Below are 27,757 nucleotides of genomic sequence, written 5' to 3'. Positions count from 1 at the left end.
ACGGTGAGCCCCGCCCCGCCGCCTGCCTCCCTCCTCGGTCAGCCCCCGGCGGGTCCTGATCGGCGGCGTGGAGGGCGGAGGGTGGCGGCAGGAGCCGGAGGAGCTGGCCATGTCGGGGGACAGCGGAGAAGACCTAGCGGCCTTCGTGGCGCTGCACGGCGCCGCGCTCCGCGCCTCCTGCGTCCCGGCGCGCTACTGGGAGAGCTTGCGCCGCAAGCTGCGCGGCGAGGTGGGTCGGGGGTCTCGGGGGTCGAGCCAGAGCAGCCGCCGCCCTTCGGCAAGCGACCCAGCGGAGGGAGTAGAGGCGGCGGCCGCCGTAGCGGCGTCGGGAGGAGAGCCGCGCCATGCTGCTCGCGCGGCGGCGCCCATCTTAGCGCCTGCCCGCGGCGCTGGGGGTGGCTGGCACCAAGCCTGTGATGGAAGCCGCCGTGGCTGTGTTTAAGGCTGGACGTTGTCGGTGTGTTACGGTTTGAATTGCCTTGTGCCCTGGTTGGTTGGTTTTCCACTAATTTTCCCATCCTTCTACGCCGGTGTTTTTAGTCGCTCGGCCGTGGATGGAGCTGGCTTGTCCAGCATGCCCCGCACACGCGCGAGTTACCCTCTGCCGGTGGAGATGGGCAAAGGGCTGTGTCCCAGGAGCCACCGTGGCTAGCTGCTTCTCTCGTGTGTTCACTCTGCTCTGTGTGTTCCTGGTCTAGGTCAGAGCTGCCCAGCCCTTCTGAAGAGCAGGGACAGCAGGGAGAAGGTTTTGGCTGGGGTTAAACCACTCCCAGCAGCACGAGGTTTGTGTTGCACAGCATTGTGGGGCAGCTGTAGAGCATGGCTTTTTGTCAGGATAAATTTTGGGGAAGCTTTCAGCCCTTGTAAGCTTGTCACCACCCAAAGATGCATCCATGTAAATCTGCAGACCTCTCTTGAGGAGGACTCCCTCCTGCTGTAGTCCTACTCAGGCACACCATCACTTTGCAAGGGCTGGTCTGTTTCAGCTGAAGCTGACACCAGGAGGAGTCTGTGAAGTAAAGGGGCTCTGTACACCAGCACAGAGAGTCTCTTTTCCCGTGGTTTGTTATCTGGAGTAGTGGGAGAGCTGTGGGGGGTCTGGAGGAGTCTGCCTGGAGAGGGAAATAAGGGTGAGGTCACAGAGGAAGAAAAAGCACTGATGAGAGCTTCAGGGTATGGGGAGAACAGTGTGGGTGGGATACAGGGGGGCACCACCAGCAGAGGTGGGATGGTGTGAGAAGTTTGGACATAAAGTGCAGGACAGTGGGCAAGGAGAGGAGGCGCCGTGGCTTAATACACTCATACAAGTAGACTAACTTCTCATTACTTGGATGCTTTTCTTCCCCATCTCAGCTTTAAAGATGGCATGGGAGGGATGCATAGAAAGACACGATACAGCACAGTCAGTCAGGAAGATTTGAGTGTGTTCCTGGCTTTCTGACTGTTGTGTCTCCCTCTATTAAGAGGGATATGTGTGTCTCACAGAGAACATAAATTACATCAACTCAAGCATGTGCTCAGTCACAAACTTCCTGTAATATTATACCTCTCTCAGTAAGGATGTGTACAAGTGACTCGGAGCAGGGAATATGCACTGCCCTATTTAAATAGAAGGGTAAGAGAAGAGACATACTGGAACAGGATGAAGTAGAAGGCAATATAAAACTAGTAAAGAAACCCAAAATTGCGGGCTTTTGCACTACCATATGCCAGTATTAGAAAGCTAAACACAGTTGACAAACTGGATCACTGATTATGCTGTAATGCAGCGCAGGCTCAAGGTTTGTGTCCTGTGGCTGAAATCCACGTGTGTTGTTGGGGGGCCATGGAATTTTGAGGGGGAAGAATAGAATGAGGAAAACCATAGGCAAAAGGATATGGAGAATACTGGGACATCCTGGGAAAACTGCATTGAGGAATGCAGTAGACTGGGATGAGCTCTTGAGGAGGTAGATACAGAGTTGTGATATGTTATGACTGGAGCAGCAGCAGTAAAGACAGCAGAGGAGGTGAAGGGAAAGGATGAAAGTGTTTTGGGGCTTTAGGTGAAAAGTAACTGGGGAAAAGAAATCAGTGAAATGTGAAGCATAGTATGAGCTCCCTTGCTTCGTGTGTGAAGGTGGGAGGAATTCTTCATCTGTCTTAACCTGTTGCAAAGTCTTTCTAGTACAGAACTTGGAAAACTTGCATTCATAACACAGATAATATCATCTTACATACCTCCAGAACCCAGCCCAGGCAGCTGTTTTACAACCCACGTGTGTTTTGACATACAGCACCCTCCTTCCTAGCTATATGCTAATGCATAGAGAAGTGGAGGGTTTTTTCATTTTCCCTCATCTGCTGGAGCAGGTTTCCTTCTGAGACCATTGTGTAACTGCAAATTAAACTGTTCATCCAAAACATGGTGTGTCTCCTAGAGCAAGAAACCTGCTTTTATTCGTTTCTTTATGTAGTGTTAACATGCAGTACCTCTGGGAAGCAAACTTCTCTGGGTTTCTGGTGAAAACCTGCAAGTGTAACAACCTACGCTAAAATTCTATTTCCAATATAGCGGTTGTTTTCTATTTTACTGGAGAAATCTCATGTATTTTGGTTAGCAATACATGCTTCTGTGGCCTGCATAAGTCTGGGAAACAGTGTTTGCATCTAATTTTATATGTGATCTCTTCCTTTTCTCTTCAAGTTGTATGTGAAGTGGCAGGCTCCTGCACATTAAAGCAAGTTTTTTTGTGGCCTTGAGAAGTTACTGTCAAAGGACTCCTTAGAGTTTTTTGTCCAAGTTTGAAATGAAGGCTTCTAATTGATTGTGCTGCATTCCTTCTAACAATTAATGCTATTAAACATGCTGTTGCTCACCAGGCTACCATGGCCTTTGCAGCAGTTTGCAGTGTGCCTGAAAGGAATTTGCTGAAGATGCCTGTGCTTTCTAATTTTGTCATGACATGTGCCTGCTTTGTTTCACATTGTCTGGTTCACTAGGTTTGTTAGGTTGGAACTGCATCTGAATAGGAAGAGGCAGGGATTTTGCCCAAGCATGTCTTGCTTGCAAATAGCTGTGCCACCAAAATGTATTGCTACCCCTTTGCTCTTGTCTTGTAGAAATATTACTTAATGGTAGAGTACTTTGTGTGCATTCTCCCTGTTCTGCTTCAAGCAAAAGGTTATGCTTTTCAAATCAGTGGTGGGACCTCACACAGCTGATTTTTGTCTTGAACAGTTTAAGATTCCCTTAAGAGAGCTGCTGAGTTGGCAGAATGACAGGATTGACTTTTTTAGCATAATTCTGCTGAAAAGGTATTAAAAGTAGAATTTCTGCTAAGCCACTACGCTTTTTGCTAAATAAAACTGATGCAGTATTGGAGGGAGAGATCAGATCAAGACATTGGCTCAGAGGGTCTGGAGTCTCTTAGTTCCTAAGCGCTGAGTTGGTATTTCATGAAACATGCAGCCAACAACTTCCTTGTTATTAGTATTCACTGTGGGTGCTTGGTATATGGGTGGAGGCTACTCTGGGAGCCAGCAGCAGGCTGGCCCCACATCCCTGTGCTGCCAAGATCCTAGTGACAAAACCTTGTGTGCAAGAAGCATAGAGGCCCACCGTGTAGCAGGTGTCAAGTGGACTCCAGTGAATTTCACTTGTGGTTTTAATTTCCTACCAATGCCAGTTGTCTAGCTGCTGTTTCTCCTGCCAGCTAATGAGCTCCACGGGGAAAGCTCTTGATCTAGCAGCAGGAGCAGCAAAGAATCACTTGGTGGGGGGGAGTGTCATGTCTATGCCCTGATGTGCTCTTTGGCTGGCTGCCATGGGCAGGGATTAGTGCTCATGCAGAGAGCTGGCTCTGGAGGCTAGCCCAGCTGGGAGCCAACCTGATGGATGTCAACTGTGAGCACTGCTGGCAGCCACCCACTGAAGGATGCCACGTGTTGCTGGGACCTGCCTGTGGTTAAATCAGCTTGGAATGCCTGGGAGTCATACAGGCAATCGAACAGGGACTTCAAGAAATGTTGGTGGCTGTTGGTGTAACAGCAAGAGGTCGTAATATTGCTTGCTATTGAGTAATAACCTTTTCTAGCAAAACTGGAAAGCTAGGAGTAAATTAGAATTGGTAGCTAGTTTGATGCTTGTTGAAGTGAGTGATGCTAAGTTAGCTATTAATTTTTTAATAGTTGTAATTTTAGTCTCCAGTGAGATGGATGCAAAATAATTTTATTATATATATATTTTTTTTTTAAAAGTACATTTGGAGTTAGCCAATGCATTGTTGGCATCTTTTTCCACCCCTCATACCAAAGGAAAATACTAGCCCCTGATCCTCACAAGTTGCAGGAACTTCTTCAGCTTGGGTGCTGTAACTTGACATCTGAAGTAGGTGTCATTTCCTTGCTGCTCTCCTTGGGCAGCTATCTGCTTTATCTAAGTGGCTTTGCTTTACAAACATAGGTTTGAATTCCTCACCATACAGCTGGGGTTTAGCAGAGGTTATCATCTTGGAGGAACACTGTTGAAAGAAAGAAATAAAAGCTTGTTGCTACCTCTGGGATTTTCCAGCTGATAAGTTGTCAATGTCTAGAAGTAATGACTTGAAATAACGATGCATCAGGGACTTACCCAGGCTTGACATGTTAAACCAGTACCTCTAGAGGTTATGTTTTTAGGTCTTTCACCTTCCCAGTTACCTTTTAATGAGGTTACATGGAGAATGTGCTATTAGGAGGTCTGATGCCTCTTTAAAAATTATGTGTAAAAGGCCTAATGATTTGTCTGCTCCTGTCTAGTTACGTAGTACAACTGACTTAGCAAAATAATTCCCTTTAAAAGGATTTGAAAAGGCTTCTGAGACTTTATACCAGTTTCTTCTTAAAATTACATGTCTTTTTTGAAATCAGAAAAGTTGTAAGCAGCATCTTGGTTCTGCAAAAGGTATACAATCACACCATTTGGCAAGATTTGTGACAGAAAGAAAACTCATGTAGTGGCCTACTCAACTTATGTAGGTTTTTAATCAAGTTATTACATCTAAAGTGGCAAAGAATGCAAACCCCTTTTAGCACATCAGTGGAGGTAACTGTATAGACTTTAACTTGCAGCAGTATAAGGAGTCTTCCAACTCATCCAGAGGTGAGTGAGCATATGCAGTTCCCTGAGTATGGAAAGAAGAGGAGGAAACACATTAACGTGTCATAACTGGTTTAGAACTTGATTGGTGAAACCTTTTTCTTTTTCAGGGGTCCTAATATACTCAGTGTGATTCTGGAGCCTGGGTAACTCCTGGCTTTGGGCATTACGTGCCATAACACGGAACTACTTTTGCAGGAATTAAATTGCTTATTTTAGTTAAGTTTAACAAAAATACTCATTCCTCATTTTCTGAAAAGTCTGAGGAATTTATGGAAGTTATGGACAATCTGCCACTGTTAGGCAGAGAAACTTCCCAACAACTAACTCCATTACTCTACTGAAATGTGCAAGAATGAATGCTGTAGTCCATCTATCTGTTAAAAATGCAATAAATGACAGGTTACGGGTGAAATTTGTGTACAAGTGCCTTTCAGTACTGCATTGTGCATTTCATGGTAGTGCCCCAACTAAATGTTTGATACTCTGCATTTTCAATCTCAGGTGTTTGATGCTGGTGACTACTTTGGGATAATGCAAGTAGAAGAGGTAGATGAGGAAGAAGAGGGTGAAAACATGGAAGAAGAATTGAAAACGAAACCAAATCCTGGAAATGAGCCTTGTTTCAAAGTTATTGTAACAAATGAGAATGGGCTTCAAGCATCCAATCCTGATAGGTGAGTAGTGATTTCAGAACTGGAAAACTGGTCTTCGGTCTTTGAGTGGTCTTAAACCCTAAACATTTGGAAATCTTTTTTTCACTATGAAACATAGCTGCCTTGTTTCAGGAAAGGTAAATAATCTCCATGCTGTGAAGCCTACCTTGTAAAGAGTACCTCTCATAATTTAGCGTTAAATTATGAGTTAAGAGTTTCCTCTTTAAATTATGCAGGAAGATGCTTATATATCAGTTTTATTAAACAGAGAAAATAGAGTAAAGGCAACCTTAATGAGTTCTGTAGGAACTTTGTATCTGCATGTGTGCCCGTGGAAGAACACTGAAGAAATAACTGTATCCTCCACAAATCTCAAGCTAAGGTTATACTGAGTAACTTCAGTAATGATACACGGCCTATTGAATTACATTTTAGCCAACTGAAAGAAATTTAACTATGATCATGTGATTGCATCCTATGCATACATACATAATTGAATGCATCAAGTTACTGTTGGTTTTCTTCAGAATCAGCTTATCTGTCATGAACATAACATTAGCATGCATCTGTAAAATTAGAAAAGTTGCATAAGATTAATAAAAAGAAAAGTTGTAACACTCATTTAATTTCAGACGTAGAGGAGGTTATCTGTCATACGTTAATAAAAAATGAAATGAAGTCTAAACTCTGCTGGAGGTCCAAACATAATCATGTTCAGCTATATATTAAAAAAAAAAAATTGCTAGACTCTTCATACTTCCTAGGTTTGGGAGTTTTAGACTTCGTATGTTTACCTAAATTTAGCCTTGGTGAATTAAAAAAACAACTTAGAGCATAGGCATCTGCCTTTACGTGCCTGCTGTATCTGAAGTCTTCGCCTAAAAATGAGAACACATGTAAATTATAAAATTCAAAAGAGCTCATATGATACTCTTGGGCTTCCTTGCAGCATTCAGACATCTGTTTGCTAGCTGAGGCTTGAACTAAATTTCCACGGAGCATGACCTTAGCATTCTCTGGAGTCTTTAATTTTAAAATTAAAGGATGTTTCTTCATTATCTTGAAACTGAGATACAAGAACTGTTCAAGGATACTCAGCATACTTGATAGTTGACATGGTTTTTAACTTACTGAAAATTGGGGAGGGGGGTTAGCAAGTAGAATTGAGATTTTTCTCTGGTGTGATTCACTAAGAGGATATAACCAACATGTGGAGAACCTTCTGTTTAAATGACTAGGCTTTTGCTGTAAAAATCATGCAGCTTACACAAGGAATAAACTTGTCAAGGAGAGGCATACCAGTTATGTATGGTTTTGATTTAGTTGGTAATTCTTTTAAACAATGCTTTTTTTTTCTAGGGGAAAAAAAAAAAGCCAAAAAGAAACAATCAAAGACTGTAAAACTGTATTATTTTTGAACTAGCCTACTATATAGGCTTCTAATGATCACAACTTTCCACATAGTTTTAAAGAATTCATGGCTAGCAAGGTCTTTGAATACTTTCACAAAACACTGTATTTACCTTCTTCAGGCAAGAATATCAGGTTGATGCAGTGGAATTAATAATGGTCAAAAAGAGTAAGTCTTGTGTTCCAGGATATTAAGAGGAACTGGGCTAACAAACTGAATATCCTGTTCTGTGTTTGCTCCTTATTTTCATAGAATTGCTAACTAATGTATGATAAACTTTCTAGAACAAAAACAATGTGTAAGTTACTACAGGGAAGTTGTTCTTAACCTGTAATGTCACGATGTGTACTCAGGGAGTTACTTTAGGACTAACAGAATACTTAGTTATCAAACTGTCTACAAGGACCTGTAGCTCTTATTCACAGAAGAAAAAAAAAGTCCATTTGCATTTAAAAATATACTGTTGTAATGCTACCAAAATTTTCTTTAAGCATTTTCCTCATCGACCATGCTTGGACATACCGTATTGAACATGCCCGCCAGCAGCTGCTTCACGTACCTGGTTTACTTCACAGAATGGCAAATCTCATGGGCATCATCTTTCATGGAGAGATCCCAGATGAGGGCAGTATTGAGCAAGTGTTGCAGGAAATGTGGAAGTACAATCAGACCTACCAGCTTTCTCAAGGAGTGAGTCTCTAAAGTCTACTTGGGATGCTAAAAAGCTCTGCGTAATTGTGAGTGAAGACGTTCTGGTCTAGGGGATTGTTGTGATAGCTTTCTTTTTTTTTTATCATTTCAAAAGCAGATTTGAGCAGTACATCTCAGTCTTTCTACCCTGTGTCATTGTTTCCCATATTGTCATGAGAGGCTTATGGGTCATGTTATAAATGGCTCAGGATTCAAATTAGGATTAAATAAAAAAATAGGATTTATTGAAAGAATATAAAGGAATAGAGGTAAGCAAACAGCGCTGGGTGCACCGGGAGTCTCTGCTCCACCAGGACGCACACCAGTTACATCAAGCAGCTGATTTTTATGCTCCTAGACTAATACATATTCATTACTACTTCTAAAAAAATAGATTATTAAAATTAGCTTCCGGGGTGCAGTTCCTCCTACTGGAGCATGCGCAGTCTCCTCTGGGGTCTCTTCTGGGGGTCTCTAGGGGTCTTCCATGCTGAAGGCTCGTAGTCTTCCTCTCCACCTTTGTACTTACTGGGCACCATACCAAGTTTACAGAACATCCTCTTCAAGTCTTGTCTCTCAGCTGTCCTTCAGCTTCTTTCTCCTTCCTCTTTATCTCTCGGCCCCCCCCTAACCAGATACCAAAGATCCGCATAGTATCCCATAACAGTCACTAGTTGTTATCAGTTGTTCTGAAACTCCCAGACACACGAGTAATTAAAACATTCTTCCCCAGCCATTCACAGACACATCTATAGCAGTGTTAGAAATAGAAGTCCGGAATAACAAAAGCAAACAGGTTCATAAATTTAAGAAGTGATAAATTGACTAGAATGAGGGGGAGACTGGGACACACTGCATCTGTGGTTCAAGAATTAAATTGCCAGTGCAGGGCCCGGAGGCAGACAGGATTCAAACAGAATTGTTCTTTATGGACACGAATTGTTAAAACATTCCTCACAGGTCAGGTGAAGTTATCTGTGTTACCACACTTTCCTGGAAGACAGTTAATTCTACCTATAGTTGAATGTGGCTTCTGATTCCCTTTCTGGCACTGAACTCTTTGAACAGCTTAAGTCTAATCCCGATGCCTCCATTTCTGTATCTGTGAAAGGTTGACTGAAGTATTAACAATCAATTTAATGCTTATTCATTCATTCTGGGTTTTATCATAAGTGTTGGAGGTAGGAATGTTTTGATGCAACCTTCAGTCTCACAGCTAGCTGTTGTAGCATGGGGCAGCTCTGCTCTATTTTATTGCCATGGCTGTGGACTTCAAACTCCTCCTTGTAGCAAACTCCTTCTAATAGAAAGTGAAGGAAAAGTAACCATATGAGAAAAACAGTATTCTGCTGCTTTAACTCCCTGAAATGACTTGTTTGATACAGGGGAAGTTGGTCTGGTAAGCAAGATACGCTTTCATAAGAAAGAGGATGGTACTGTGCCATTGAGTTGGGAACTGGCTTGCCAAGCTTTCACAGTGCCTGGATTCTAGACTGGCTTAGTCTCAGATTTGCAGAGATGGGAATGTTACTCTGTACTTAGCACCTGCTCACAATCTTGAGTAGAGTAGGAAACAGAGAAATGGTGTAGAGAGTACTGCCAGTGCTTTCTGTCCTGCAGTGCTTTGCTTTTCTAACAATTGCTATGTGCAGAATGTCTCTCTCTGTTTAATTGTTCAGACTGCAGAGGAGAAGGTTCCTGTCTGGTACATTATGGATGAATTTGGATCACGCATTCAGCATTCGGATCAGCCTAGCTTTGCAACAGCACCACTATTTTATATGCCTCAACAAATTGCTTACACTGTTCTCTGGCCCTTGAGAGATCTTGAAACTGGTGGTAAGCATGTGTCTGAGTCCATTTGTTTTTTAATGTCCACAACAGAAGTTATGCAATGTTCTTATAAATAATTGAGCACTTCACAGCACAAGGTACTTCAAGACTAAAATGACTGCATATTTCTAAAGCTATCAAATTTCAAAGTTCTATCTGATATTTCCAGCAACATAATTTGTGATGTCTACCTCCTACCTGTCCTTTATCCATCAAATAATATTCATGTTTTATTGACAGAGCACTTAAATCTTGCATCACTGCCTTAGTGAAACTACTGCTTCAGGCATCCAAAAGTTTAAGAAAACTTCTTTGTTTGTGTTTGTATCTCTGAGTCAGTCAAGAACTTGAAGTGGAGAAATGCCAAATCAACTTTGTGCCTCTATCCTTAGTTGGAGGCCACCTTATGCCCCTATCATGTAGAGGGTGTGATTATGTTCAGCTGTGTGATTAAACTGTCATGTCAGCTAATTTGGGATTAATTTCCGTATCCCAGGTAATGCACTCTTAATATAATTCTTTAAATGCAAAATTATATTTAATTACAAAATTTGTGGTATTATTAACTGTTCATCTGTCGTGTGTTGAGGTATGAAGAGGATTTTAAGTGGAGAATGGAAGGCTACTCCTCAAAGACTCCTTGTTTTGCTGCAGATGAGGTGACTCGTGATTATGCTTATGGGGAAACAGATCGCTTAATCAGGAAGTGTGTTTTGTTACCATGGGTACCTGCTGAGGTATTGGATGTCAACTGTTTTACCCCAGAGCCATCGGATGAGCATTACCAGGTATGAGTTTAACAAATTTCATCTTTTATATCTTTAAAGAGACAGTGTCTAAAAAACTATCAAGAGTTTTGTTTCTTTTTAGGCTAGAAGATTAATTCAGAATTTAGGTACTAACTAAAAAAAAAAAATCAAAGCATAGTGAGACAAGAAGTATCTTGCATGTAATAAGCAATTTTTCAAAACTGAAGCAAATCTTGCTTATAATGTTACTGCATTACTGCCTGGTATTTTTAATGTAAGCACAGTGCAAGGCATTGCCTAATAGGCTTACCCACTGGCTCTGTTATTATAGCACTTCTGGTCAGTCTTGAATTATAGAAAGATTCATTTTGGTATGCTAGGAGTGGTTATACTTTTCAGCCTGGTTATTCAATGAATGTGGTTTAGAATCACTAAATATTGGAGTAGCGACAACATAGTGTATTACTTTTCCTAATGTATATGGAGAATGCAGCATACTGTTCTGTGGTACATAGCAGCTATACAGCAGTGTTATTGCTAGTCATGACCCCCTTTCTGCTGTCACACATGTACCAGTTGCAGTTATTGACTCATTTTTCTCTTTGGATACTGAGAAAGAAACGGGTTTACATTGTGAATCATTCATGTAAATGTGAGATTTTGATGACTTTTGGTATAAAGCCTTGTAGTTACACCTGTGCAGTGTCAAGTGAAAAGTATACATGTAAACAATCTTCTCCATGTACTTGTAAGAAATTTGATGCACCTGTTATAAAGTACTGATCTAATCTGTTTTGAGCTCTCCTTTCTACCAAGGGTTTGTGATATTTTAAGAATATGAAATAAATGGTGCTTGGAATCTCCTTTTCATGAACCAAGCTTGCACAAGAATCTTTTTTAAGAAGGCAGAAGTGCAATTCCTGATGTGTACAAGGATGCTGTACTGGCTGCTAACAGTGTTCAAAGTGCAGCTTCTCAAGATGTATAGTGCCCTATACACTGCCTGCTGCTTTTGATGGAGGAAGGGCAGAAAATGCTGGATCCAGTTTATTAACTAGGCAAAAATGAAGTTAAGCTGCTTCTGTCAAGTAAAGGTATACACTCAGAACAGCTAGGCTGTTTTGTAACCCATGTCAGATTAATTGGTTGGGATTTTGCACTTTTTGGAAGCAGGATAGATGTAAATACTTTGTATTTACAGATGAGGAACAATTGACTTGTTGAAAATGGACTCTAGTCAGTAAGATTGTAAAGTAGGTATGTTTATTCAGCACTGGGCAGCACGGGGTGTAGTCCCGCCAAAGTTGTGCCCACCTGACACGGCAACTTGCCTTGGTTATATTCAGTAAAGAGTTACATATGCATGAAGTCTCACAATATGCCTATATGCCTATACCTAACAGGTATTAATAACCTGTCTCCGCTTCGTATTAAAATTAGTTCCAAGGAGTCATTTCCATAAGCTCCTCCCATCTGCACTTGCGCAGTGTCACCTGGTGGTGGTTGTCAGGGGTCATGGGGATGAAGATTGACTCTTCCTCGTCAGCGCTAGTTGACCTCTTGTCTTTGCACAGACTCAGTTGTTCCTTGGCTCTTGTCCATCTGCAGGACCAGTTTCTACCAGTTTCTTAAGATAGGCTCACACTCTTATTAGGAGACTGACCTTGGTAAGGGGCCCAAGGCTTCTTGCTTTAGTTAATTTGCACAATACACCATACTTAGCAAAGGCACTAAGTAGCATCCTATTTTAATGCCATCAGCGCTTTATCACTACTTGATAAGATTCTCCTAACTCTCTCTCTCACAATGCTCACGTAATTCTGGCCCTGTAGATGTTCTCTTGGCAAAAGCATCTGTATCGCAGATAAGGCAGTCTTCTGTGTGTGTTTTTTAATTCTGTTTTGGGATGATGAGTGCAGGCTAAAGAGCTATGTGTGGCAGATGATCCACATCTTCCTTTCCCATCCCACCTTGAAAGCATCTCTTCAAAGCATAATTTTGTCTTTGTTCGTTTCTCTGCCTCTCAGCTATTGAGATGACAAAGTGTTTATGCTAGAACCATACAACAGAGCTCTTTTACTGTAGAATTTTTAGCTGTAGATTATAATCTTAAACTGGTGACAGACCAGTGAAGAATAATTTGGTGCACACTCCTAGTTGCCTTGTCTTCACATAAGCAGAGCTATATGCACAAAAATTTTCAGACTATGTCAGTGTTAATAAGTGAGACAACAATTTTGCAAGGAGATTTAACTGTGTGAAGATCTTTATGTAGGTCAAACTGTTTCACAATGACACTTGCTGCTACCTCTGTACAGTTTTTGCAACTGGGAATGTTTCACTCCCGTGTACAAGTAATTACTTGTTAAATTATCTATGTTGTTTTTTTCAACAGGCATGGTACTTTTCTGGTTCTCATTTTTCTTTAGATAGAATCATAGACTCAGAATGGTTTGGGTTGGAAGGAACCTTTAAAGATGATCTAGTGCCCATGAAATCTGAAAAGTTTCAATCTTTATAGAAGAATCAGAGAATTATAGCAATATTGCAGATTAACTTTCACCTGGTTTTTGTCCTATTACCAAATTCTGTTCTTCAACACAGACCACAGAGTCTGTTACTTAAATGGTACTATGGGTAGTGTGATTGGGCAATGATCGCAGAAAGCAGAGTCAGAGGACACATTTTCTCACAAAGTGTCTGGGATAGAAGAAAAACCTCTTGGGAGAGTATTTGCTGTTTTGCAGTGGTTCCCTAATTTGAATTTCAGGATAGATGTTAATGTTCTGTTCTGAGAATTTTAGTCTTCTCTTAAAAGTACAGGCTTCTTTCTTTATCTTAGGTGACTCCAGGAGTTATTCTGTGTTTGTACTGTCCAGTCTATTTTTAGAAGATCTCTGATCAGGATTTGCTTTTATTTATACTTTCCTGTTAAATAGGATTATATCCTCTGTAACAGCCTTAAAGGTAGAGTGGGATGTCTGTGGCTGGACAGACGTTTCAGCATGGCAGCTTGCATGGTCAGCCTGTGGCAGCCAGAACTCAAGGAGCTGTTGCAGAACAACAGCTACTTGGGTTTCTTCCATTGCACTTGTCCCATCCCAGAGTTTTTGTAAGCGACTTCCTACATCAGGATAGTAGCAGTGATTAAAATGTGCTTTTTCATCAGAGCTGTAAAAAGCAGAGTGAGATGCATGCTTACTGTTGAAGATTGCAAAAAGCCTTCTGTTCAGTTTTACAGGAGCAGAACTTCCAGCTTTCTGTGCCTTTTTTTCAGTTATCTGTAATAAAACATACCTAAATGGTCAGTCTTCCTTCCATTCCCTTGGAATTACAGTAACTTTCTTTTAGTGTGTATGACTGTGTGGTTTGGTGTTTTATTTAATGCTTAAAAGCAGAAATTTCTCAGGATGCTTGGATAGTGTTGATAAGCCCTGGTCTTAAAGCCATACCTCTTGTTCCTTCTTTATCATTAGCCTCTTACTCTGATTTCTTTCTGCCTCTGTTCTTGTACTGACTCTTTTTCTGGTCATTACACAGCATAATACTCTTCTCAAAATGCAACTTTGGAGTTCTCTTGAAGCAGACAGGAGACTAAGTAAGCCATGTAGATGGACTGTAATTTTTACTGTGGCTACAAACGCACGTGCACACTTATATTTTAATATTTATATGAGGATAAGGAATTACAGAAAATTTTCCTTAAAGTTTTGTAATTTGAAAGAAATTCAGTAGGCTTTTGCTAATAAGAATTAAAAAAATTGGATGAACACTTAATCGTGTAGAATATTTTACCTGTAGTTTTTCTTTAAAGACTGTGTTTAATTGTTTTTCTATCACTACTATAAACCCGATTATGCACACGTTAAAATTCATTTTGGTTTAAGTTGCTGTTCAAAGTTGCTGATTATTGTGATGTTTGATCCAAGACTGCCCACTTATTGTAACTCATATTAACTTTTTTTTAGGCAATTTTAGCAGAAAACAAGGAGAAACTGCCTATAGCAATAAACCCACCAGTTTATGACAAAGACAAAGTTTTCAAGTACGTATCTGCAAACAAAATGCTTTCTTGCCAAGGTTAAGTATTATAACTGCAGTGTACTCAAGTAGATCAGCCTTTCTAGCTTTGAGCAACAGAGGCAAGTACCCATTTACCATTCTGACTTACGGGTTCTTCTTCTTAGACTCTTTGGGGTAAATGGATTGTCACTTACAGAATTTCTGGAGGAAAAAAAAACAAAAAACTAATTTTTATTAAAGTGCCACCTTCTGGGCAAAATAAAAGTTGCAAAATGCTTTCTTTAATGTTTGTTTATACTAAGGAGTATAAAGTATATAAGAGACTAAAGACTTCTCTGCTGCAGTATAGCATGTGACTGGTGCAGGTGCTTTTCTTTGTGTTAATACAATAGACTAATTCCACACCTTCTGATGAGATTGCTAAACAGGAACCATGTCAAAGCCTGTTATGCTTAAAATTGTGTATGTGCTGTAGTAGTGTATGGTATGAAATTACGTCAGAAGAAAGCTGGAAGAACATTGTACAGATAAAGAATTTCAAAGGGTTGTGAGCAAAGCCAGTTGCACTGACTAGACTGCATTATTACTGGTTTTATCCTAGAAAGACATATATTACATAGTATGTGCTGTGTGTTTTGCTCCATAGTATTGCTGTCTGACACTGGGATCCAAGTCCTTGCTTGCAGAATTTTTGCATAAGGGATAAAAGTAGGTTAAAACATGGTTGGCAGATACACTTATACCCCAGCTTTATGTGTTTAAGGGATTTGTTACTCACTAGATTAACTTTACTTGAGGTGTACTACTGAAAACTTTGTCCTGTTAGGTTGAGAGGCATTTCTTACCTTGCTCAGTGATAGTCTCAGTTTCATTATGCAATTGAGATCTGACTACCAGACTTGAGGATAAGAAGCTATTTTTTCATCCAGATTGCTTACCTCTATTTCAGGTAATGAAGATCCAGGCATACATTCTAATAAAGATAGAGAAAAACAGTGGGGTTGCTGAGAAGTGTCAGCTCTTCACTGCTACCTCTTTCTCTTGTATCTTGCATGATGTTAAACATTAACATCAAGGAGGCAAGGAGGGGAAACACATGCCAGATCCCTCCTGCTCTGTTTCTGAGAAATGTTGTCAACAGCTTGTCCATGCACTAATATGGAGCTTCCATTCCTCTTCCTTACCCAGTTGCTGTCTGAAGAGGAGAAAAAAAGAACAGCGTGGCCTCCATAGGAGGCCAGAAGGTTCTTCTTGTGTTTTTTGAATTTCATCTACTAAACTTCCTCCAGGAGCAGGGTAGTATGTCAGAGTCCAGATGTTCTAGCAGGAGTTGCAGTCCTGCAGTACATTCAGAGAACTAATGCTTTTGAGGGTGTCACCACGGACAGGCAGATGGGGACATGAGAAGCTCAGTAGATGTGTATAGGCCATATTTTTCTCGAATATATGCCTTAATACTAGATGTACTCAAGTCCCTAAAGGAATCTGACTTATCACTGAGTGATAGGTGTTGACAGAGAAATGCATTTATTTTATATAGTGTTTGTATGAAAGCTTAAGTCTTGAAATTAAGTCTTCTGCCTTCCAGAGCCTTTGACTGTCCTAAGACTTTTTATGTTAATAGTATTGTATGTAGAATGCATTGAGTGATTTTGAAACTTTGAGTGGAATGGCCCTCTAATCTTAACCTCAACAAGCAACTATAATGCGTACCTCAAATAACTTACTTTGGTGGCCTTCTTGCTCATAGGGTAAGCAAGTCTTAAGATACTATAATTCAGGCATATGAATTTCTTCACAAGAATTCAAGCTGAAGAAAGCAGACTTTTTATTGCTAATGTGAGTAGTACTTCTGAAGTACTGTGTGTAGCTGTAAGCTATTTAAAAAGTCTTTCTAATAGTAACTATGTATTATTGAATATACCACAGTCTTCTGTGTGTCTGTAAAAGCAGCTCTTTGTTATAGTGAGAAATTTAAAGAGAGGTAATGATTTTGTTTAAGATGTTTTTTGCTCTCAATAGTTATCCAGGAAGAAAAAGATTACAAGAATTCATAAAGAGCATGCTGTTCAGAGTGACCGAGTGCAGGTCGCTAGTTGTACTTGTGTGGTGTAAACCTTGAAAAACATTTAAGTGAACTAACACTAGAAGGAAGTGTATTTTTGTGCAAGACAAGGTGACCTGCCTCTCAACTGAACATCATGCTCTTTCTGCTGAGAAGAGTAGCTGTTCAGTGCCCAGCCAGTAATGGGAATTTGTTACTAAATTATGTATTTGGAAATGTGAAATAAGAACAATGCAGAGGGAGGAGGAAAACAAAAACAATGACTTAAAAAAAAAAAAAAAAAAAAAAAAAAAAAAAAAAAACCAGAAAATCCCTTCCTCAAAAAAAAAAAAAAAAAAAAAAAACCACACCTGACTGATTAAATGATACCTGTGAAGTGATGTTCAATACAGATTTATTGGAGTTATGCAGATGCTGCCTGATGTTCCAGGCTTCATTTTGTGCTGTCAAAGGCCAAATGCCTTGTCCTCAGGCCTTTGTTACAGCACTATATTTCTCATACCATCACCTCTTTATGACTTGAGTAAAGGATTTTGCTCTGGAGGTTATGTTTTTGTTTGGTCTTAACCAGTGATTAATCAGTTTTAATGCCTTAGGCTATGTTTGGTTCAGCCTTATGGTTGCCCTACTTGGAAATGTGTTGCAAGAGCCACTGACTGATGAACCAGAGGTTTCAAAGGTGTTTTCTGTAGCTGCAACTGGAGAGAAAGGAAGATTCCCTACTGACTTTATTTCAATAATTCTCTCTCTCTCTCTCTCTCTCTCTCTCTCTCTCTCTCTCTCTCTCTCTCTCTCTCTCTCTATATATATATATATATATATATATATATTTTTTTTTTATTTTAAATAAATAAATAAAACTTGACCTGTTAGTGCATCCAACAATCTCGGGTAGCTCATGCAAAGGAGTCCTACCTGAGCCTCTTCATAGCTTCAAAGTACCACTAATTCCAAACCACTGTTTCACTTTCTTCCTGGGGAAGGCAACTGTAGCTGGACTGTTTTTGCATATAACTAACTAAACGACTGTACAGCCTCAGCCCAACCCTAGCCATGGTTCTACTCCAAATATATACCATTTATATATGCAAGCTTTACCCAGCCACATTGGTATACTCATTCTGAAAAGCAAACTACTTGGTTGAGTTACTTCTACCCCTCTTTCCTCAGCTAGAGACCAGATGCTGCTCACACAGCCTGGAGTGGAAGTGACTTCCTGAGTCACTTCCTGAAGTGAGTCCTGAGGACAAGCATACCAGCACTCTACCACCAAAAAAAAAACTTGACAAAATATTTCCATATCATACTCAATGGGCTTAATCACAGGAAAGAAAAATAAACTAATGCTGGTCCCAGTTTTTCAATGATTCTAACAAGCAGAATAGGTCTGCTATATAGGTCTGATGGTCCTCTTGCCACTAAGAGCTATAAGCTACATTTAGGTCTAACTACATGGGGCTGGTGTTATTGTGGGATGATATTGTGTATTATAGGGTATGCTTACAGAGGACTGATCTGGGACTGTATGAGCAACTTGAATTCTACTTTTTTCATGGAATCATAGAATGATTTAGGTTGGAAGGAACATTAAAGATCATCTAACTCCAACCTACCTGCTGTGGGCAGGGACACCTTCCACTAGACCAGGTTGTATGTATTGCTCTATTTGTTGAGGATATGGGATTCTACAAGACTTTGTTACAGCATTATAAGGCCTTTTACCTTCAGGTCCCTGCTTTGAATCCCATTTACTTCAGCAAGGACTAAAAGTTGCTCCAAAACAGTAGATATTTGGTTAGCATGCATATGAGATGAGTTTGGTGGAACATGCTTTGGGTCCTTTAATAAATTTGGTGTTGTACTTTCCTCAGCTGTGCTGATCTACAAGGAGAAGCCAAATACTGCAGGAAGAAATGCTAGTAGGGCTATATGAAGTTGCTGACTTCACTGAGCTGCAGTAGTAGGGATAGAATGATAATTTCTTTCAATGAGAATGCCAGGGCTGACTCTCCTCATTTGCAGTGAATGTATTTCTCTTAATTTTAGGCTCCAGTGTAAATAGTATAACAGACGTAATATATCACACATGGAGTTATGCAAAACATTTATGGGAATAAACAAAGCATCTTAAGTGCTGTTTTTTGGAGAATGTTTCCCACTATGACTGGGCTATTTCAGCAGTTCATTATTCCAGAGAGATCTTTCTTAGGGGAACTTATCTTCCAATCAGTTAGTAGTAGAAGTGGAAAGGGAAGTTACACATCTGATGAGAACAAGTTTGGAGAGGAGGAAGAATATAGTGGTTCCTCAAGACAAAAAGTTAGTGCTTTTCTATCAGAGACTTAGTCGCTAGTTTCAGTTGCTGTTTTCATGGAAGTTGTAAGACTTAAACTTGAGATTTTTGTCTCAAAACACCTTTTTCTAATCTTTCTCATTTTAATTTTTTTTCTGTGGGTTGAGAGATTCTCACAGATAACATATTGGTAACGCGTAACTCTTGTAGGAAGCCAAGCTTAAAAAAAAATCTTTTCAAGCTGTTTAGCTTCAGAAATGAACTTGATATTCTTCTTCATACCCCTTTTTCTTCTAGGGTTTTCACAGACATTCAGCAAGTCCTGAATTTTTTTTCTGTGGGTTGAGAGATTCTCACAGATAACATATTGGTAACGCGTAACTCTTGTAGGAAGCCAAGCTTAAAAAAAAATCTTTTCAAGCTGTTTAGTTTCAGAAATGAACTTGATATTCTTCTTCATACCCCTTTTTCTTCTAGGGTTTTCACAGACATTCAGCAAGTTCTCAACAGCCTGACACATCCCCGCTTTGTGTTCACAGACAATGAGGGAGAAGCAGACATCCTCTACAACTTCTCACACTTCAAGGATTACAGGTTGCAATTATTTCCCTGATAACACAAATTGTTTTGTTGCTTTTTTTTTTTTAAGAAAAAAAAAAAACTGTTCCCAAAGGCCTTCCTGGCCCTTCCCCTCTCCCCCAAAACTTCTGTTTTGTAGGAAGCTGAGTGAGGAACGACCTGAAGTAATGCTGAATCAATTCCCATGTGAGAACCTCCTGACTGTCAAAGACTGCCTGGCATCCATATCTAGACGAGCTGGAGGACCAGATGGGCCAAGATGGTTGCCTCGTACTTTTAATCTCCAAACAGAATTGCCACAGTTCATCTGTTACTTTCAGCAACGTGAAAGAAGGTGGTTCATGTTTCTGCTTCCTTACATTTAGTGTACATTTAGTGCTTTCTTGATCCTGCTTTCTCCAAAGACCAGCATCATACATACTAGGGTTTGCAAACTGTTGCACCACCATGAGTTTGCTCTTCTTGCATTTATGTTCAGGTAAATTTTATGTGGAAAGTCGAAACTTTTTAGTTACCTACTGTAAGAGTAGATAAGCAATGCGTTTCTGAAACAAAATCTTGTCATGATTCTAACAGCAGATTTTTAGCTGTTTCTTTTTTTAACTTTTTTTTGACTCAAGTCTTAGGTATCCAGAGGATCAGAATGTATTTGCAACAAATGTTTTTTTTTTTTTTTTTTTTTAGGGAACCAGTACAAGTTGTTCTTGCACTGAAGTGAAAAATGTTTAGGGTTAAAGTAGTTCAGTTCTGTATGGATGTGAAAGTAAAAATGAGTTTTAATATTAGCATAAAGAAGTTGTGGAGCTTTAGAATTTTGAATTCATGTTCTTTCTGCTGCTGCAGCTCCTTTGGGGCCTTAATAGGGAAGCTAAGATTCTCTTTTATTAAGAGAGAGCACTTGGTACTTCTAGTGGAATAATTTCTTAAGCTTGTCAGGAGGTCTAATGCCTGTCACGAAGTGTTCTGACTGAAAAGTTCCTTCCTTGGTGGCTCTTGTTTACAGTGTTAGCTGCCAGGAATTTGGTCATTCTTTGGTCTGGGGATTCTGTTCTTGACTAGCATAACCAGGAGAGTGCATTCCTTCCATGTGTCCTTAGTCTGTGGTGTTTTAAACTCCTTTTTAATATCAAGAATTGAGCATGAATGCAGTATGTACTTAAGGGAGAGGGAAGAAGGAGATAGTGTTTTGTGTGAAACTTCCTGGCTTAAGTTAGCGCTGCTAACTTCAGTTCAGTTTGTGCTGTTTATCGTAAAGCCCAAGCAGTTTCTTGGGATGCTTTCATTTATTAATTGAGGAAAGACATCGCGTGTCACCTTGCCCTTACTCAAAAAGATGTGTCAAATAAAGACCAGCGTATTACCTGTTGTTCTTGAGGATACTTCGTGAAATACTGCCCCCTTGAGGTGACTGGATATTCAAAAGTGAAGATGGTGGTATGTTCTTGTCTTTTTTGAAATATGAATTGCTGAGACTTTCTGACTTCTTCCTGAAGGGGAGAATTGTGATGTCATTTAATGTGAATTATTTGGAGGTGCTATTAGGGAATCAACTTAAACTTGCGTGCATATGTTCCAGAGCAGTCAGACTCCTGGCAGAGTGATGTCTGCACCATGACCTCTGTGTCATCATGGTGATGCTGTCCTGTTGATGAGGTGGTGTTCTCTTTGGAAGAATGTCAGAAAATCTCACAAAAGAAAATCAGCAGTGAGAAGATGCTAGTCCCTAACTGAAAAGATCAGCAAAAGCTACCACTACCTTTTCTCTCCTTCGCCTAAGACCACTGCTCCTAGCTGTCAGTCAAAAGTCCTTAGATCCTTGCACTGTAGTGCACAGATTCATGAAGTATTTGTACAGAAGAGTACATAGATCAGTTCAAGTGGATGTTGAGACAGATAAATGAGGTGGATGCTTATAGGCTTTGGCTTTCTGTCTCTCACAGAGGAGAAGACAATCACTGGATATGCAAACCATGGAACTTGGCCAGAAGCCTGGATACCCACATCACCAACAGCCTTAACAATATCATCAGGCATAGGGAAAGCAGCCCAAAGGTTAGAGATCATGTCTTTGAATAAGATTTAAAGGTAATAGCTGAAAAAATTGTTAAAAGAGGCGGTTGAAGAATACAAGGAAAGAAATGTATTTTCAAAATTCTTATGTTGGCTATAGGTGTACTACTTGAATTAATTCAGAATTAATTATTCAAATCAATGTCTTTTGTTGCAGTGATGAAGACACTTCCATTTGCCCCAAAGAAGCTGGTATTTTCTTCTTTAAAAAATAAAATATGCCCTGACAGTAATGGATGTTCCAGCATGTTACTGCTTTAATGCTAATCCTCAGACTCAATTGAACACACATTAACTATAGTTAGCATTGGTCATGAATTTTGGAACGTGATTGTTTCTGCCCCTGTTGATCACTATTGTTGATCCACAGCTCTGCTTGGCAGCATAGAGCACTCTTTGCCAACAATATAAAAAGCTCTGTTACTTGTCTAGGGATTCCGCAATATGCGGTCATAATGTCAGACTGTCACCAAAGCTTTATTTCTGGTGAAGTGTAGACCACATGTATTTTCTGGAATAAAGAAGTGCATTAAGTGCTTTGTACTTCTATTTCAAAACAATAAGGTCACCAATACTACAAATACAATTATTTTTGTGACTTTTTTCCTCAGAAACAAGTACATTCTGGCCTTCCAGCTTCCCTATTGTAGTTCTAGAGTTCTGATAAAACACACTTATTTGCACAACAACATGATGTATTCATGCATGCTTCTAAAGAAATGTGTATAAAGATATCTTCAGTCTTCAAGATCCAGAGACGCTTCAGCTCAATTATATTTACTGTGTTTTTGGTTTCTTGTAGGTAGTGTGCAAATATATTGAAAATCCAGTCTTGTTTCACCGAGAAGAGGTGGGGATGGTTAAATTTGACGTCCGTTATGTTGTATTGCTGCGGTCCATAAAACCACTCAAGCTATATATCTATGATGTATTTTGGCTGCGCTTTTCAAATAGGTAATTAAATTCTCCATGTTAGATTAAAGGGACTTTAAATTAAATCTGATACCTTGGAAACTAAAGAATTGTTTTATTCCTTAGGGCATTTTCCCTTGATGACCTGGATGACTATGAGAAGCATTTCACAGTCATGAATTATGCACCTGGTGTAACATTAAAGCAGGTAAGCAAACAGTCCAGAAGATTCTGTTTTTTGTTGTTACAAAACCTTCCAGTGCCTACTTCTGTGGATATTTCCAAATACCTTATTTCACATCCACTTAAGCCAGCAGTCAGTGTTGGAAGTATCCTAATCGAGCATTTTCCTATGTGTTTTTTTTACCTTCTGGACCCCTAATAATCTATGGTAGATAATACAAACCTACGTCCTTGAATATAACCCACATTGATAGAGATTGGTAAAAGACTTTAGTATAACCTTTTATATAGAGACACTAGAATATGAAAGGGTTTTAAGATCTATAGAATTCCCTAGTTCTCTATCTGAGTTTGTGCAAATGGCAAAAAATAAATAAATAAATAAATAAATAAATTAGGTTTTCTGGTTTTGTGTTATCTGATTGTTCAGTCATTCCCAACCAAAGCAATATAGAATGTTGCTAAACTGTTTTAGGTACATTGTGAAGAATTTATTCCTCTGTTTGAAAAACAGTATCCTGAATATCCATGGACAACAGTACAAGTAAGTCAGCAATTCATCTTTGTTGTGTAAACATTTGTGAATCCTTTTTTATTTAGTAAACTAGCTTTTCCAAAAGTTAGCTTTTCCCTTACAAAACATAGTCTATCAGCTTCACAAAGGACAGCAAATGTTAATCTTTATTTTAGAAACATTTTCTAACTTAAACTAATTCAGCCTGAAATATTTTATTGTTAGCATTTGAAAATTTTATTTCATAGTCACACTGAGAATTCTGTGTACTGGACTTGTTAATCAGGACTGGCTTTATTATTACCAAGATCCTGGGAGAAAGATCTTTTTTCTTGTGAGTTTAATCTCTTTTGAAGAAAGATGCCAATTATCTAAACCCATGTTTGTGAAGATGTTAGTATTGGAATTCCCTTCTTTACCCATGGTTGTGAAGATTTAGTACTGGAATTCTCTTCCTTTTTGCATACAGAGCATGAAGTGTGTTGCAATTAACAGCTGTTGCTTATTGTGACTCTGGTAAAGTTTTCAAAGCTTTTAGTACCCTTTGTTTCTCTAGGTTATTAACTCTGAATCTGAAAAGTTGAAACCATGAAGTATTCAGGCTCTTGCTTCCTTTGTTCTAAGGAAGCCCCTTTATGACATAAGGCGCTGTCAAAACAAGTACAAAATTAATCTTCTAAATCAGTTAACTGACATCATGAGTTTTGACCTACCTATCCTAAACAGAGTTTCAGATCTAAAGATCTCCCTGTAAATTTTCACGTTAACTTGCTGTGCAGTGCACAGTGAATAATTTATTCACAAAAAAATTATTCACAAAAGTGAATAAATTACAAACCTGTGGGTTGATTTGCATAAAAATAATTTACATTGGTATTACCTAGAACCTCATATCCAACTAAAGTTATTCAGATTATGACAGGTTTTGCAGTGTTAGGTTTGAAGTAGCCTGGAAGAGACTGCTAAGAGTGAAAGAGGGTGATTAAAGAAAAAGATGCTTCAGACTACCCAGAGGAGTAGAACATGAAGTACTGAAGAACACTTTGTGCAGAACATGAAGTATTATTGGGGAGACTTAGATTAGAGGTTAGGAGAAAATTCTTCACTCAGAGGGTGGTGAGGCACTGGAACAGGTTGCCCAGAGAAGCTGTGGATGCCCCATCCCAGGAGGTGTTCAAGGCCAGGTTGGATGGGGCTTTGGGCAACCTGGTCTGGTGGGAGGTGCCCTTGCCCCACAGCACGGCCGTTGGATCCAGATGGTCTTTAAGGTCCCATCCAACCCAAGCCATTCTATTACTCTATCTGTTTGCAGAATGAATGATTCACTGCAAGATAGACTCCATGCTAAAAATCATACCTGTATGTTCTTGTTTTATTACAGTTCCACATTGGCTGATGGTTTCTGGAAATACCAGTGCAGTGTACACAGTGTGAGTGTGTATACACACACAACACTGTTTTTAGATGCAGGTGTAAGTGGGTAGAAGACTTCTTTGCAGAACAAAACAAAGCTAGAATACAAAGAGGCAAGAAAAAAATAATTTCAGAACTGTACTGCTGGTGTTCATAGAACTCCCCTGGCTTCTCTCTCTGCCTTTGTCTACATGAAAGTGTAATAGTTTATATAATGCCTGAAAAGGAGGTTAATTCTAATACTAAATATGCTGTTATTAGGATTTGTTGTAGTTATTTTCTCCCAGAAAAAAGGTCATAAATGTCTACCAGGTCCTTCTTACTTCCATTGTGTTGGTCTTTGTCTAAATGTATGTTTTGAAGTCAATTTGTCTGTTGATTTGTCTGTTGGCTAGTGTAATTAAAAGTTTTTATTACATTTATGGAACTTCACTTCTCATTCTGAGACCTTTTTCTGCCATTAGGCAAATATTTTTAAGGCATTTGCTGAGTTGTTTGAAGTTGCTTCAGCTAAACCTGCACCTCTTGGCATCTGTGATTATCCATCATCAAGAGCAATATATGCCATTGACTTAATGCTTAAATGGGACACAAGCAGAGATGGTGAGAAGTTCACTTTTTGAATGTTGAGTTATTTGTGAACCTTGTCAGAAACTTGTTTCTTCTATCTGAATTGTGACTGTTTTTTAAGCAGTGTGAGCTGTGTGCTCTGTGCCTCCCACCGACATCAAAGCATATCTGGAGCTGCAGGTTTATGGTGTTAGAAGCTGCTGCGCTGGTTAACTGTAATAATGGGGAAGCTGCTAACTCTGCTGAATCCATACCTTCCTTGTGCCCCTGCTACTTCCATTCTCTGGGTTTGTTTTTTCTTGAATGCAGCTGTACTGCAGTCTAGTCCCTCTGGCAGTGACAAGTTTTCTTTCCCATTTATTATGGGAGAATGCCTAAAATAAGTCTGTATGAAATCCTTAGAGACATCTTCCTATCTTCACCAAGAGGGTGGTCAGCACTGGAACAGGCCCACCAGGGCAGTGGTCACAGCTCTGAGCTTGCTGTAGTTCAAGAAGAGTTTGGACAACGCTCTCAGACATAGGGTCCAGTTTTGGATTGGTCCTGTGGAGCCGGGAGTTGGACTCCATGATCCTTGTTGGTCCCTTCCAACTTGGGATATTTTATGATTCTGTGAACACAAAATTGACTGCCAGGGATTATTAAAGAGAACTGAATTTCCAGGACACAGGCAGAGAAGAGTCTTTCCTGTTCAGATCAGGTGGAGCAAGGGTTTAAATTTGGGTCTTTTCAATCCGTGTTGAACGCTCTCTCCGTTGAATGGTTACTTGTCCAAAAGCCCTTTTAAATGGGAAAGGCAAAGAACCCAACAGTATCACTAATTCTGGGAAAGGGACTGTGGTCCTTCTACGGACCAACCTCACATTACAGCCATGTCTGAACACGAGCTGTGTAGGGCCGTAGCCTTTGGAAGTTGGGGGCATGGGTGCCAAAGTCACAGCAGTGATGCTGTTAGCATCCTATGGACAGATGGACAGGTTGCTGCTGTGCTGAGCAAAGCATGGCTTACCTACACAGCAGAAGGTTGTACCCTCACTTATAATTTCAGCACCAGACAGGAAGTAAAATTCTTTTTCTCTTTGCACAGAATGCATTAGATTCCCAACTCTCTGAACTGCACTGATTAAGTTGTAAGAGAAAATTAAACTTCCCACTTTCCTCCTAGGAGCTGAAATAACAAGGCAGGTGGGAATGGCTGGAGGGTAAAGCAACAGGACTGTGAAGAGATCCCATTATGTTGCTGCGTATTCATCCTAAGTGAGGCATTGGATTAGTACAGTGATTGCACAATCCATTGGGTAACTGTCCTCTGGATAACTATGGCATAACAGGGTTTTCTTACAAAACAAATAAAAAAAAAAAAAAAAAAGCAAAACAAGAAGCTCAAAACCACTGAAACAAAAGGCCCTGACATTTTGTCATAAACGATGCTTTTTTCTAGCCATTTTCTGTAGTTTCTGTCTTAACAACAGGTGATGATTCAGGAACTCTTTATAGCTTGTATTAAAAGGCAATGTTTGTGTTCCCCTTCACAGGGAAGAGAATTATGCAGCCTCAGATCCTGGAGGTGAACTTTAATCCTGACTGTGATAGAGCCTGCAAATATCACCCTACCTTTTTTAATGATGTCTTCAGCACCCTATTTCTGGATGAAACAAAAAACTGCAATGTGACGCGTATTGTCTAGCCACAATAGACTTGACTCTTTCCTTCACGGATATGTTTAACAGCAATATTTAAATTTCAGTTCTATGAGCTGTCGATGCAATTATTTTCCTGTATTAGTAACCCAGGAGAAAATGTCATATCAGAAGAATATGCATATACTGTTTACTGTACCAGTGATTATTTTATCTGCATTTTCCTTGATTTGCTTAATACTATAAATCACCAGTTTGTGTTGACCAAATATGTTGTTTATTGAATATGGGAGACCTCAAAATAGGACTTTAACTGGATCAATTGACTTGTTTCTCAGGTAGCCTAATCTCTTGTTTGCTTGCTGGGAAACATTGCATAAGTTCTCTGTGTCAACATTAAAATTATAATTTACTGAATCATGTTGGAGTTTGCATATCTTCCCTAGCCACTCCTTTCTTATACAAAGATCTAAAATGTTTCACCTCACTCTGTGGACATAAACAAGTTATTTTAAAGTTGCATGTGGGAAATTCACAGAAAATCAAATATATGAAGCTTGATTGAAGAAGTGGGGAATCGGTTGAAGGTGATGAAACTGGTGAATACCTGCTGAAATCTGTGCATGAAGTTAATACTGTGTTAATTCTGAGTTTTTTGATATGAATGCAAATCCTATGAAGTGAGACAAATCTGTTAATTGTTAGGCATCTCATTTCTGTCTTGCTAAACAAAGCTGAAGTATCTTTAAAGAGTGGGATAGACTAATTTACTTGAAATATTTTGACTAAGGACAGAAGGATGATACTTTCTTATGGGAGTATAACATGGTATTTCAGTGAAGTGAACTAACAGGGTAATGAGATGGAGTATTTGATGGCTCTTCCCATTCTTGATTTAAAAAATAAAAAAAAATAAAAATAAAAAAATCGGAACTCTGTATTGCATGGTTGTCTGCCTGCCCCTTAAAGAAAAACTAGACTTGTGAGAAGGGATGAAGTCAGGAAGTGAGAGGGATGTTGTGTCTAGAGCAGCAACA

The 27,757-nt window shown here is 39.6% G+C and overlaps 1 protein-coding gene across 1 annotated transcript; it reads left to right on the top strand.

Annotated features, from left to right (window-relative positions):
- Positions 1–59: 59 nt before the first annotated feature.
- TTLL12 (tubulin tyrosine ligase like 12) lies at positions 60–27,632 on the top strand. The gene is made up of 14 exons (XM_084284362.1): positions 60–229; positions 5,624–5,796; positions 7,678–7,876; positions 9,556–9,715; positions 10,364–10,497; positions 14,427–14,503; positions 19,317–19,433; positions 19,558–19,752; positions 21,359–21,470; positions 22,291–22,442; positions 22,527–22,608; positions 23,059–23,127; positions 24,975–25,113; positions 26,616–27,632. The coding sequence occupies exons 1-14, from the start codon at positions 110–112 to the stop codon at positions 26,765–26,767; spliced, it is 1,881 nt and encodes a 626-aa protein (XP_084140488.1). The 5' UTR covers positions 60–109; the 3' UTR covers positions 26,768–27,632.
- Positions 27,633–27,757: the final 125 nt, after the last annotated feature.

This window comes from Netta rufina (genome assembly GCF_964035555.1).
Source record: "Netta rufina genome assembly, chromosome: 1".
NCBI classification, from domain to species: domain Eukaryota; kingdom Metazoa; phylum Chordata; class Aves; order Anseriformes; family Anatidae; genus Netta; species Netta rufina.
This window is presented reverse-complemented; position numbering and strand designations above follow the sequence as displayed.

Excerpts from the sequence above, each read along its gene's own strand:
- TTLL12 (XM_084284362.1), top strand. The coding sequence starts at position 110 with ATGTCGGGGGACAGCGGAGAAGACCTAGCGGCCTTCGTGGCGCTGCAC. Across the intron at positions 19,753-21,358 it reads TTTCAGCAACGTGAAAGAAG|AGGAGAAGACAATCACTGGA; the intron begins GTGGTTCATGTT and ends TGTCTCTCACAG. Across the intron at positions 25,114-26,615 it reads ATGGGACACAAGCAGAGATG|GGAAGAGAATTATGCAGCCT; the intron begins GTGAGAAGTTCA and ends TCCCCTTCACAG.